The sequence below is a fragment of the Ahaetulla prasina genome, chromosome 1 (genome assembly GCF_028640845.1).
Source record: "Ahaetulla prasina isolate Xishuangbanna chromosome 1, ASM2864084v1, whole genome shotgun sequence".
Lineage (NCBI taxonomy): Eukaryota > Metazoa > Chordata > Lepidosauria > Squamata > Colubridae > Ahaetulla > Ahaetulla prasina.
In genome coordinates, this window is record NC_080539.1 from 259,464,812 (window position 1) to 259,479,701 (window position 14,890).

Genomic DNA, 14,890 nt, shown 5'->3' on the forward strand with positions numbered 1-14,890 from the left:
GCAGTTTGAGCTTACTGAGTTGGCGCAGAAAGAACATTCTTTGTTGTCCTTTTTAATGATGTTTTTGATGTTAGCTGTCCATTTTAGATCTTGCGATATGATAGAACCTAGAAATTTGAAGGTTTCTACTGTTGATACTGTGTTGTCTAGTATTGTGAGAGGTGGAAGTATGGAAGGGTTTCTCCTAAAGTCTACCACCATTTCTACGGTTTTGAGTGTGTTCAGTTCCAGATTGTTTTGGTTGCACCACAAGGCTAGTCGTTCGACCTCTTGTCTATATGTGGATTCGTCATTGTCTCGAATGAGACCAATCACTGTTGTGTCATCTGCGAACTTCAGTAGCTTAACAGATGGATCATTGGAGATGCAGTCATTGGTATACAGAGAGAAGAGAACTGGGGAGAGCACAAAGCCTTGGGGGGGCCCTGTGCTAATTGTACAGGTATTTGATGTAAATATATATATTTGGAGGCCTTCAGTATTATACACACACTATAATGCTCAGTTCCTAAAAAAGTTGATTCTGCAATACTTGCAATATTAAAAATCCAGAGCTATGCATGGGAAATACCAAATAAAGTAGAGTGCTGGCCGTAGCTTCCTGCATTTTTTACTGATGAAGAATTGAGCATTGCTATAGAGACATGACTGTTTTACTGAACTTTCCTATTTTACTATAGTTCTTCATGTCTGAAATTTAGGTGTTTATTTCCAAAGTCACAATGTGACTGTTTCAAGTGTTTGTTGTCATGAGCAAGTTTTTTTGGCTTCTCATAACTCTGGGGTAGGAAGAAACTTGGGCTGACCAATATATTTATAGGTATGGGATGAATACAACACACATATATTAACATTTTATTTATTTATTTATTTTATTTATTTTATATTTATTATATTTATAATAAATATATTAACATGGTCTACTATATAGAAAAAAATGTACGATTCAACTTCCATTTTAATTATTCCTTTCCTAAGTGTAATCATTATGAAGTACTGTTAAATCCAGGGTAGTTCCTTATATATAACGTAACAACTTCCTCCAAATACAAGATATCTTTGATACTATAGGAAAAAGAACTCAAGTTCTCATTTGGTTATAAGACTGTAGTTGTGTTAATGCTGCAAGTATAGGCCATATTTTGTGGCCAAGGCTCTGAAATATTTGGGAACTTGCGGTGATCACGTTGGCAGAAAGAAGACATAGATTAAGGCAATGATACACACTATGCTGTGTTCTATGAAGGATTCCCCCCCCCCCCAATATGGGAGCTTCTTCTATTTTTAAAATGGAAATTTGATAAACAAAAATGCTGAGAAGGAAGATCTCAAAGTGCGTAGGGTAGAATATGCAGAGAAAGAACAAATGAAGGAAGGCCTGTATATATACACACGCACAAAATAAGTTACATTTGTATGAGGCCCTTCAGTGATCTATTCTGGCACTGTTGCTAGAGCTCTCAAATTTTGTATAATTACATAAATATCCGAAAGAAAATACTTCCTAAAAACTATAGGAAGAAAAGATACATTTTGAAAACTATACTTTTGAAAGATACTTCATTAACAGAAAGCATCTCCAGTGGAAATGGCAAACACCCTCAGTTACTAATGTCAAGTTATAAACCACATGAAACTTGTTTTTTCAAATAGGAATGACTTCTTTTTAGGTAATTGCTCCAGGCCTGAAGTGCTCTGGGGATCTTCAGATTTTCTGGTAATTTCTGTAACCTTCGCGTATGTTTTTTTTCTTCACAACCTAATTGTTTCTGTAAAACACAATTGTAATGCTCATTTGCGGCATAGATTCTTCTGATGGGATCCACTGTTCCACTCTGCTCAGCTCAATGGGAGAGGATGTTTAACACCTCCCGTATTCCAGGAAATGAAACAGGTAAGAAGAACCAGCTGACAACATGGAGCATCAGAGAATTCAATGTATAAAACAATGCCAGAATTCCCTCTTAACTCTATTCTGCTAATTACAAATCTTTACATTTACACTATGCAGAGCCTGGACATTTGCATTATTCTGATTCAAAGAGGGCAAGAGACCTTTGGGTCTAGCATGGTCAGCATAACTATATTTGCCTTCTGCTTCTTGAAGAAGCTGTGCCTTTTCCACAGCTTACAGAACAGCCATATGCCTCAGGATTTTTTGGCAGCAGGATGGTAACATGTAGTTACATCTTAACATCTCTTTCACTCAAATAGTGGTTTTCCTGAGCCCACGTGGCTTCAGCATAAGCCTGGAAAAAGTGTCATTTCGTTAATCAGCAGTCAACAAGTACTGTAAAGAGTCCAATGCTAGGTATGAAGCTCCCTTGCCTGTTTTATATTCTGACGTTACATCCCTAACCTAAGGAAATGGAGTGAATTATACATTTCAAACAATGTGGTAGCTGGTGAGTAAATCTGCAGCCAATTTAAAATACTTCACTGCCTAAAGAAAAAGATTTTAGCTTGTATTTCTACAAGTTTTGCTTGTAGAAAGAATTGCTGTTGGGAAATAGCTTGCTACCTACTATGGAGATTCCGTTTTGTGTGATTATTAATACTTTTGTTTCCATTTCTTTAGGTCCTCTTATTTTCCACCACTTCTTTAATCTTCGTGACAGCTACAATTTCTCCTTAATCTGAAACCTTTGTTTGGGGGATATTTTGATTTTCCTTTTTTCCTTTCAGCTTATGATTTACAATACCGTCCCATTGTGCTCCTCTCAGTATGAACGTTTGTTCAACACTAGCCGTATACCCGGCATAGAGACAGGTACAGTGTTAGTCCTGTCAATGTATTTGGCCCCTCCTTTACATTCTATATAGAGCAAATTACTCCAACCTATAATTGCCACATTTGCTAAAGCTGTGCGCTTTTTCTTGCAGAAGTTACTATGCTTTTAATATAGTGTGATAAGAGATCCAGTTCTTAAAACTGTATGGGCCATTTCAGTTTGGGGCATCTCAGTAAAAAGTGGATAATTAAAGAATGAATTAGGATGAGATATTGTAGAAATCCCAATGTGCATTCCTTATACAAATACTGAATCTTTTTTTAAAAATAGCAATAGCACTTAGACTTATATACTACTTCACAGTGCTTTTACAACCCTCTCTAAGCAGTTTACAGAATCAGCATATTGCCCCCAACAATCTGGGTCCTCATTTTACCCACCTTGGAAGGATGGAAGGCTGAGTCAACTTTGAGCCTGGTGAGATTTGATCTGCCAAATTGCTGGCAGCCGGCAGTCAGCAGAAGTAGACTGCAGTACTGCATTCTAACCACTGCACCACTTTTGCCACTTTTATAGCTTCATTCAAACTGGTATAACTATACAATAAAATTGTGTATAGCAAGAACCTTTTAAAAAGTAAAACTAGCAGAGAACTGTAAAATTTTAAAAAAACTTCAAGCATGAGTCAAAAGGTTCCAACGAACCTTGGTCCTGCTCTTTCTTGAAAAAAATAATTCTTGAAGGAAACATCTATTTCATTAAGAACACATTGTAATTTATGCTGTACTTTGTGCAAGCTGGTATGTGTCCAGCACTTTATTTTGTGGGAAGAAATAAAATAAGCTAATAGAAGAGATGTAGCTCAGGATTGAATTGTGGAATCCTTTGGCTACACAAACCGCCTTCCAAACCAACTTAGTAAACCAAAAGACCCAGAAGCCCAATAAAAATCCACAGGAGTCATCTTCAAATGCAGTTTAAGGACTGGAAGACTAGAACCCATCCATGAACACCAAGTAAAATCAGAAGGCACAATGGAAACTCTTCGATCTCACAACATAGGAACAGATTTAATTATAATTTTAATTGGGAAGCTGAGCATCCTAGACCAAATTAAATAAAATGCAAGGAAATTCCTGGAAGCTTTGGACTCAGACAAATCAGCCAGTACATAAATAACTCATATTTATACACCATTCAAAAGAGACAGTAAAAATCTAAGAATGGAACAAAAAAAAAACCCCCAGAAAACAACCTCTCAGAAGCCAACACCTAGCTTATCAAGGATTAACATCAAGCAAACAATCAGAAAACAATACAGTACCCTAATTAAGAAACTACCAAGGAGAAAACTACACACCCAACAAAATTGGTAGGGCAAGTTGCTATGTGTAAATAGGGAGTAAACCCCACACTTGCTAACACTGATGTTACCTAATTGGATAATGAAACATCTGCAAGCCCTTTAAGCACCAAGGATTCCACAAAAAATATTTAGGAATGAAGAGACATTCTCCAAAATATTTTAAAATCATGGAAATGTTAGGATGATAACAATTAAGCCGCGGTGTGGCTCAGGCTGTAAGATAGCCTGTTATTAAACACAGCTGCCTGCAATTACTGCAGGTTCAAGTCCCACCAGGCCCAAGGTTGACTCAGCCTTCCATCCTTTATAAGGTAGGTAAAATGAGGACCCAGATTGTTGGGGGGGCAATAAGTTGACTTTGTATATAAATATACAAATAGGATGAAACTATTGCCTTACGCAATGTAAGCCGCCCTGAGTCTTCGGAGAAGGGCGGGATATAAATGTAAATTTAAAAAAAAAATCAACGTATTTCTGTAACTAAATGTATTTCAATTGCATCACGTTAATAATTTGAAAATACTATCTAATGGAGAGGAGTTGGTTTTGATTCCCAATATTGTGCATTTACCACTAATGGAAAAACACAATGGTACTAGAGTCAAATGGAGAAACTTTTAGACTCCTCTGATCGTTGTTCCCTATCTTTTGCCTTACATATTACAACCGAGAAAGAGAATAAAATTCCCGGAGAGCTCATGTAGAATCTTAGACTGAAGAAAACAAATATATGAAACTACATTTAAACAACTGGAATAAGTCAAAAGTGTATTTTTCCACAATTTCATGATCTAACAAAAAATATTTTTAAAAAATTACCTTCCATAAAAGATATAAGTAAAGGCATGCATGGTAACAATTCAAATGGTTCATGATACTTGAGCTGTCATTTTGTAAAAATCCCATATAATGCTTCATAATGTGACTGTTAATTTAAATGGAGTAAGTCATGGACATTGTGCCCATTTTTCTTAATTTTAAAATCACTTTTTAAATATTCTCTCAATCACTACTAATGTCTTCACTAACCTTTTCTCTTTAAAGCTTATTTTTCCTAAGCTTTTATTGGCGTGTAATTCTTGATAATGAAAAAGAATAATCAAGTGCTGCCCCTAAATTACAGATCATTGTGGCTTTAAAATATTTATGTAAGGACGCTGCTTTTATGTGTGTCATCTTCAAATGCAGTTTAAGGACTGGAAGACTAGAACCCATCCATGAACACCAAGTAAAATCAGAAGGCACAATGGAAACTCTTCGATCTCACAACATAGGAACAGATTTAATTATAATTTTAATTGGGAAGCTGAGCATCCTAGACCAAATTAAATAAAATGCTAGGAAATTCCTGGAAGCTTTGGGCTCAGACAAATCAGCCAGTACATAAATAACTCATATTTATACACCATTCAAAAGAGACAGTAAAAATCTAAGAATGGAACAAAAAAAAACCCCAGAAAACAACCTTTCAGAAGCCAACACCTAGCTTATCAAGGATTAACATCAAGCAAACAATCAGAAAACAATACAGTACCCTAATTAAGAAACTACCAAGAAGAAAACTACACACCCAACAAAATTGGTAGGGCAAATTGCTATGTGTAAATAGGGAGTAAACCCCACACTTGCTAACACTGATATTACCTAATTGGGTAATGAAACATCTGCAAGCCCTTTAAGCACCAAGGATTCCACAAAAAATATTTAGGAATGAAGAGACATTCTCCAAAATATTTTAAAATCATGGAAATGTTAGGATGATAACAATTAAGCCGCGGTGTGGCTCAGGCTGTAAGATAGCCTGTTATTAAACACAGCTGCCTGCAATTACTGCAGGTTCAAGCCCCACCAGGCCCAAGGTTGACTCAGCCTTCCATCCTTTATAAGGTAGGTAAAATGAGGACCCAGATTGTTGGGGGGGTCATTAAGTTGACTTTGTATATAAATATACAAATAGGATGAAACTATTGCCTTATGCAATGTAAGCCGCCCTGAGTCTTCGGAGAAGGGCGGGATATAAATGTAAATTTAAAAAAAAAAAAATTCAACGTATTTCTGTAACTAAATGTATTTCAGTTGCATCACGTTAATAATTTGAAAATACTATTTAATGGAGAGGAGTTGGTTTTGATTCCCAATATTGTGCATTTACCACTAATGGAAAAACACAACGGTACTAGAGTCAAATGGAGAAGCTTTTAGACTCCTCTGATCGTTGTTCCCTATCTTTTGCCTTACATATTACAACCGAGAAAGAGAATAAAATTCCCGGAGAGCTCATGTAGAATCTTAGACTGAAGAAAACAAATATATGAAACTACATTTAAACAACTGGAATAAGTCAAAAGTGTATTTTTCCACAATTTCATGATTTAACAAAAAATATTTTTTTAAAAATTACCTTCCATAAAAGATATAAGTAAAGGCATGCATGGTAACAATTCAAATGGTTCATGATACTTGAGCTGTCATTTTGTAAAAATCCCATATAATGCTTCATAATGTGACTGTTAATTTAAATGGAGTAAGTCATGGACATTGTGCCCATTTTTCTTAATTTTAAAATCACTTTTTAAATATTCTCTCAATCACTACTAATGTCTTCACTAACCTTTTCTCTTTAAAGCTTATTTTTCCTAAGCTTTTATTGGCGTGTAATTCTTGATAATGAAAAAGAGTAATCAAGTGCTGCCCCTAAATTACAGATCATTGTGGCTTTAAAATATTTATGTAAGGACGCTGCTTTTATGTGTGTCATATTTAAGTTGCTATTGTTTTAATGCATTTCTTTTGGAAATGTTGATACTGGCAATATTTGCATGAAAATTATATAAAAGTTATGTTACGGCATTTATGTCTCTTGACTAGTCTATAAAATATTAGTTTGGTAAGATATAAACATTTTATTTTTTATTTTGAGCATATTTAAATTTTAGAAGGCAAAAACTACCTTTCAGTTTGAAATGATCTGGGTAGAATAATGAATGTTTGAATATTTTTCATGAGATTTAGAAAGAAACATCAAGAAGACTTATTTTGCTAGGTTTAAAAATAGTCCTTGAGTTACAATCATAATTGAGACTGCAATTACAGTAATATGTTATGAGAATCTTAAAGAGGATCACACCATATGACCAGATGCAATTTTACAATCTATTTTGCAGCAGTCATTAAGGGAAGTCTGTTGCTGTTAACCAATAGCAACAGAATCGTTGCTTTGGGGCATTTTTTTACTGGAAACTGGAATTTTAACACCTGTTTCTGACAAAAATGTCATAAATTGCCATCATGTGACTGCAGGGCACTGCAAATGGCCATAATGCAGGACAGTTGGCAAGTGCCCAAAATGAGGTGGGGGAACAGATTAGAAACGGTCATAAGTCCCATTTTGGAGTCCATTGTAACTTCAAACGATCACCAAGCAATTGGTCATAAGCTGAGGACTACCTGTATATGTGTATATTTCTAAATAAGTTGCTTGTACATATGACAACTTCAATGGTTCAACTAAGTATCTCAACCTAAATATAAAATTGCCTCACTAGTTACGACAATCAAGATATCTTTCACTAACATGTTGCAGGCTGGAAATTCTGCAGATTACTGTACAATCCCAGCATTTTCCCATGATCCAACTTTAGGAAAAGTAGCACATACAGAAGCCATTAAATTACATAATTGGGTGCATAGAAGATAATTTTGACTCTATTTAAAAATAAACTGATTTTTGTCTACTAAAACTTTAAAAAAAATTAAGCTGCTTTTTCATGAAAATTATAGTAAAGAGTAAACAATTCTTATGCAATTGAATGGAAAAGTTTCATTAATATCGGTAGCTGAGAGACCAAAGTCACCTTATCAATGAGATAGGCAGCATATGAATTCAATGAAAAAATAAAATCAATAAAAATAGCTGTACTTTGTAGCTGAGGACTGCAATATGTAAATTATTTTATTATTAAACTACAGTTATTTCAAATTTTGGTTTTCAATTCTAGACACTATCCAGCATTTGAAGGACAGCAAACATATTGCTGTATATCATAAGGGACGCTATTACAAAGTATGGTTGTACTATGATGGCAGACTCCTGAAACCCAGGGAGATTGAGCAGCAGGTGCAGTGGATCCTAAATGACAAATCTGAGCCTCAGCCGGGTGAAGAGAAGTTAGCAGCTCTTACTGCTGGAGACAGGTATGAAACTTGGTAATTATAGATTTCTTAATTGTTTTTTTTTTAATTATTTACCTGATCTCTTCTTTACTTTTAAATGTAGCCTGTTCATTCTTCATTGATTGATATGCTTATTGCAATGTATTAATTGTAAAGTAAACATCTTTGGAATTTGGATCCTTCCTAGCAATGCACAGTATTACTTTTTTTAACTGAAAGTTTGAATATCAGCTTTTCAAGTGGTTACAACTGATTTTGTATCTCTTACTTGTAAAGCTAAGAAATGGCTGAGTGTAGGCTTCAATAGGTTTAATTTATTTATTTCAATTATTAGGTGAGGAGGGTAGCAGGAATGCAACATACTGTATACACAGTGGATTGGATCCAGACATACTGAACAGAGTACACACAAAGTGTAACATCATACCATCTACTGAATATTAGCAGTATTTCAGAATGAAAGACCATGATAAATGGGTTTGATGCCAAGAGAAAGGGGATGCCAGGGTATTGGGGATGGTGAGATTTTGTTTGTTGTGGCCCAGTTAACATAATGGCCCGCAGAGATTGTTGGATGCAGCTTGATGTTCAAGACATGTGATGGTCATTCTGTCAGAGGTGGTTTAAAGAAGTTTACTATTGTTAGATTACCTAGTTTGGAAACTACTTCATCTATATTGTTATTTGTAGAGGCTGAAAATGAGGCATTCTCTATAGTCGTCCTGATATATGTAACCACACCACAGCTGTGGTGGTAAGTGGGTTGACAGTAGGTTGTAGCCATAAATCTAGCCTCTTCTGAGTTACTGTTCTTTGTTTTTTATGTGCATTTCTTGGAGGATGACCATGTCTATGTTACTCTCCAATAAAGTTAAGAAACATATAAGCTCTTGGATCTGCTGAGTGCCTCAACATTGATTTGGCAGATTTGAATAATATTACCAATCTCTCTTGTCATTTGAGCCTGAAAAAGTCCATTTTTTGTTTTTGTTTTCATTGCCATGTATTTTGAGAGCCAGGAAAGTCTTCAGAGTAGTCTGGCTGCAGCAGTTGCTAGTTCATTTAGTTCACGCTGTGGACAATCCTGAATAGGATTCACATCCCATATGGTGTATCTCCTGAGACTCTGTATCAATGGGGCATAGTATGTCCCCTAAGTGTGACTGCAAGATGTCACATTGTGATGGGCTGTAAGCTGAGGGCATATACTGGTCCAGTATCTGATTTTTTTATATATATACATACACACACACACACACATATACACATCATATATATATATAAGCAATGCTGTGTGTCAAAGGTTAGATGACCTAGACATTGGTATTTGAACATAGATCTTTTTAACATTATATTTAATTGTGTTTTACTAATCTGGGTGAAATGTTAATATTTATTGCTATTCTGTGTATGATGTGCCATATGCTAAATAAATAAATAGGGGATTGTGGAGAGAAGATAGGGAAAGTCAGAGGATTACATGCATCAGGCTTTAATTTGCAAAGATTCTTTTAAACATTGTGGTTAAATGCCTGGTTAAAATTTGAAGCTTTATATAAACTTTTTGTTTGATAATTCCATTGCTCCGCAACCTTTTTTTTTTCATACATAGCATTGGTGAAATTTGCAATGATTTTTGTTATTCTTCATTAGAGAGAGCCAGCTTGATGGAGTGGTTAAGGTACCAGACTAGAAATCAGGAGACTGTGAATTCTAGTCCTGCTTTAGGCACAAAGTCATCTGGGTGACTTGGGCCAGTCACTGTCTCTCAGCCCTGGGAAAAATACAATGGTAAACCCCTTCCCTGAAAAGCATTGCCAATTAAGCTGCAATCCAGGAATCGATACTGACTTGTGTGCACCCACACACAGACAAATAAATGCATACGGAGTTCATTAGACATCACTTTAAATCTGAATATAAAATTACAACCTTTTTATAAGGAAGATTCTTCAAGTGATTTGACACAATGTTTTTATATTCATCTGACAGAGTTCCTTGGGCTAAAGCTCGCCAAACGTATTTTGCAAGAGGAAAGAACAAGCAGTCATTGGATGCAATTGAAAAGGCTGCTTTCTTTGTTACTTTGGACGATACTGTTCAAGGTTACAGAGAAGAGGATCCAGTTAAATCAATGGATGCATATGCAAAGGCACTTCTACACGGCAAATGCTATGACAGGTATACTATGCTTGAGAAAGAGGTATTCTTTCATCTTTTTCATGTATACATAAATATTCCATTTTCAGTAGGCAAAAATAAATATTCTGTCTGAAAGCATGGATTTGACTATCATTGAAAATCAAAGAACAAATAGTACACTGTTCAATGAAATACTTACTGATGTCTTGCTTTAATATCTTTTAGTTATAGCAGTGGTAGCCAACCTGGTCCCTACCGCCCACTAGTGGGCGTTCAGCTTTCATGGTGGGTGGTTTAATTGACTTTTTAAAAAAAATTCATAGCATTATTTAAAAACATTTTCATTAGGTTTTCATAAAATTCCCCGTGACAATTTAAATTTCTGAAAATAAACTATTTGTATCGCCTGCGCATAAGTTTAGTTCACGTTACATAAGTGAAACTAAATGGCTCTAGTGAGAGCGCAAACAAAAGAGCCTCGTCCCAGAATAGCTTGCGCATCTCCCCCCACACCACCCAGCTGTAACAGACAAGCAGAGCTGGTAGCCAGCGTGCCCCCCCAAACCCAATCCACAATGCACGAGAGGCATGTGCAGACGACGATACACAGCAGATTACTGTGGAACCAGTGGGCGGATAGAAAATTTTACTACAATCAGAGATACAAAAGTGGGCAGTAGGTATAAAAAGGTTGACTACCCCTGAGTTATAGTGTTTTTCCGAATAATTAAACAATGGGGCCTTTTAGAAGTCAAGATTAGCTCTGAATTCTGTTTCCTCATTTAAAGTAATATTATATTTGTATCTTTCATTGAAGAGTTTCTGGCTTTGCCCACAAAATGCCTTTCTCATGTGTTCAACTCTTACCACCACTCTCGGAGATGACTGAGAATTGTAGGTTTTGGTGAGGTGCTAATAATTGTATAGATGTTGGGACCTACTTTCACTTCAGCATACAATTTGTGGACAAAAAAATGACTTAATGTTGCAGTATAGTTACAGACGATAATACAGTACATAGATACCTATCACAATAACCTTTATGCAATGCACAGAAAAGAATTAAGAAATAGTAAGCTAAAGAAATAACAACAGGAGAGAAGAGATAAAAGGAAAAGAAAATATAGCTCCATTAAATTTTGTGTACACCAACATCATTTACAGTATTTCTCTAAACTTTATCACTAGAGACATGAAAAAATAGTTTTAAAACCCCAAAAATTGTATTCTGAAGTTTTTCCCCACATCATTTTGGGTGAGCCATGGTTTGGTAGAAATACAATTCAAGATAGCAATAGCACTTAGACTTATATACCACTCTCTAGTGCTTCACACCCTCTCTAAGCAGTTTACAGAGTCAGCATATTGCCCCCAGTAATCTTGCTCCTAATTTTATCAATCTCGGAAGAATGGAAGGTTGAGTCAACCTGCTGGCAGTTGGCAGTTAGCCTAAAATACTTCATTCTAACCACTGCCACCACGACAATGTTTTGGGGGTTCCAAGTTTTGGGGGAAACAGAATTCAGCAGGACAAATGAAGTAAGGCTAGTACATGTTGTCCATTTCTTCTCCCAGCTAGCATCTCTCTCTAGTCCTAATCTTCTAATCCCCAGATTTAGCAAAGCCTTCTATTCCTCTCCTTAGCTACTAGTGATGTCTGCTGCCTCCAGCCTACAAAAGTAAGCATGTACAGTATACACATTCCCAACAAGCATATCTCTAGCTTCAGCACAAGCATTCCTTTATCTTAATCATAAATATTAAACAAAAGGACATGGCACAAGATTCTTTCATTCCCTGCTTAGTACTGAATGCTTCACTAAGCTTTGAGTCTGTTGTATATCCAAAGTGCAACCGCAAATATTTCTCTAGCAAGTTAACATATAAAGTCCATTTAAATTGGATAAAGTTGTGATTCCTACATCTGGTATTTCATTATCTTAAGTGTTATCTGTGATATTTTCTAACATGATGTTTGAAGAGGGTTTGTTAATTTATCTCTCAATTGATCAATTATCTATAGTGTTCCACCATTGGGCAATTACTTTTTTAGCTGCTAAGGTTAAGTAAATGATAGATTCATTTGTTTTTAAGGTTGATATTCAATCCAGTGAATAAGTGGAGTAACCCTACCTCTGGGTAGTTTTTATTTCTTTTTTCAGTAATAATGCTTATCAGCATTATCAGCATCAAGAGTTTTATGGCAAAAGGATGGTCACACATGGCCATCACAAAAAAAAATCCCCCTTTTTTTAACAACCTTTCCAACTTTTACAAGAATAATTAAATAGATAAAGTATGTGCCAATTTGACTGGAGTCAAGTATGAGTCTACTGAAGATTGTGTCAAGAGGTGGATCTCCTATTTTGTAATAGTAACCACTAAATTTTTGAAATAGTTTCTTGTGGTTGTTTGAGATGGTTAAATATTGACTTCTCCAAACTGGTATTAGGTCGAATTGCTGAAACTCTAACATCCTTATTACCAGTAAAGTTGGTTTCAGAAAAATACATGATCACTTATTCATTTTTTTAAATCGTTCTTTATCAAGAGTTCCTTGTAGGATTTTTTTATTCTAAATCTTATATCTTCAGTAAAGTCTCATTTAAGTCAAATTATAGTAATTGTCCTGTTCTCTATATATGTTATTAAAGGATTGAGGAGAAGTATCCTATATCAATGCTATATATTTATTCTTCCAAATTTGGAACATTGTTTTGGCAAAGACATCGACCTTGTTTATTTTTAAAAAATGTTTTGGGAGAGAGAACCATTGATTTATAAAATTATTTTTAATAATTGAAATAGAGTTTCAATTTGAAACTGTTCTTTCAGTGTTTTGCTCCGTTCTCTCTCCTTTCCTTAGTTTTCTTCAGTATTCCCATCATGCAGGATTCTGTGCGAAGTGTTTTTTAATCTACAGTATGTTTCTCGAGGATGTGGACAGGTTGCTGGGGAGGTTACATGCAACTACATGTTTACTGGACCCGTGTCCCTCCTGGTTAGTACTGGCTACTCAGGAAGTGACACGAGGCTGGCTCCGGGGAATTATAAATGCTTCATTGGTGGAAGGGGTTTTCCCCGCTGCCTTGAAAGAGGCGGTGGTGAGACCCCTCCTCAAGAAGCCTTCCCTGGATCCAGCTATTTTGGGGAATTACCGTCCAGTCTCCAACCTTCGCTTTGTGGCGAAGGTTGTAGAGAGTGTAGTTGCATGGCAGCTTCCCCAGTACCTGGATGAAGCTATCTATCTAGACTCGTTCCAGTCCAGCTTCCGGCCCGGTCATAGTACGGAGACAGCTTTGGTCGCATTGGTGGATGACCTCTGGAGGGCCAGGGATAGGGGTTGCTCCTCTGCCCTGGTCCTATTAGATCTCTCAGCGGCTTTTGATACCATCAACCATGGTATCTTGCTGCACCGGTTGGAGAGTCTGGGAGTGGGAGGCACCGTTTATCGGTGGTTCTCCTCCTATCTCTCCGACCGGTCGCAGACGGTGTTGACGGGGGCAGAGATCGTCCGCGAGGCGCCTTACTTGTGGGGTGCCACAGGGGTCGATTCTCTCGCCTCTCCTGTTCAACATCTACATGAAGCCGCTGGGTGAGGTCATCAGTGATTTCGGGGTGAGTTACCACCTGTACGCTGATGACACTCAGCTGTACTTTTCCACCCCGGACCACCCCAACGAAGCTGTCGAAGTGCTGTCCCGGTGCTTGGAAGCCGTACGGGTCTGGATGGGGAGAAAGAAACTCAAACTCAATCCTTCCAAGACGGAGTGGCTGTGGATGCCAGCACCCTGGTACAGTCAGCTGCAACCGTGGCTGACTGTTGGGGGCGAGTTATTGGCCCCAATGGAAAGGGTGCGCAACTTGGGTGTCCTCCTGGATGGGCGGCTGTCGTTTGATGATCATTTGGCGGCCGTCTCCAGGAGGGCCTTTCACCAAGTACGCTTGGTTCGCCAGTTGCGCCCCTTCCTTGATCGGGATGCCTTATGCACGGTCACTCACGCTCTGGTCACATCTCGTTTGGATTATTGCAATGCTGTCTACATGGGGCTGCCCTTGAAGTGCACCCGGAGGCTGCAGTTAGTCCAGAATGCAGCTGCGGTAATGTGAGGAGCCACTCGTTGCTCCCATGTAACACCACTACTACGCAGTTTGCACTGGCTTCCTGTGGTCTTTCGGGTGCGCTTTAAGATTCTGGTTACCATCTTTAAAGCGCTCCATGGCTTAGGGCCCGGGTACTTACGGGACCGCCTGCTGTTACCTCATGCCTCCCATCGACCCATACGCTCACACAGAGAGGGTCTTCTCAGGGTGCCGTCCGCCAAACAATGTCGGCTGGCGGCCCCCAGGGGTAGGGCCTTCTCTGTTGGAGCCCCTGCGCTTTGGAACAAACTTCCCCCTGGTTTACGCCAAGTGCCTGATCTTCGGACTTTTCGCCGTGAGCTGAAAACGCATTTATTTATTCAAGCGGGACTGG

General features: G+C 37.5%; 1 protein-coding gene across 3 annotated transcripts in view; it reads left to right on the forward strand.

Annotated features, from left to right (window-relative positions):
* The window catches only part of CPT1A (carnitine palmitoyltransferase 1A), a 54,887-nt gene that overhangs the window by 23,527 nt on the left and 16,470 nt on the right, over positions 1-14,890 (forward strand). For 2 of the 3 annotated variants that reach the window (XM_058156466.1, XM_058156459.1), the window contains 3 exons: positions 1,807-1,894; positions 8,097-8,292; positions 10,264-10,452. In XM_058156466.1, coding sequence (XP_058012449.1) covers positions 1,807-1,894; positions 8,097-8,292; positions 10,264-10,452 — 473 coding nt within the window. Of the gene's footprint in view, positions 1-1,806; positions 1,895-2,685; positions 2,771-8,096; positions 8,293-10,263; positions 10,453-14,890 lie in introns of all 3 variants that reach the window. The other variant, XM_058156473.1, reaches the window with a different exon arrangement.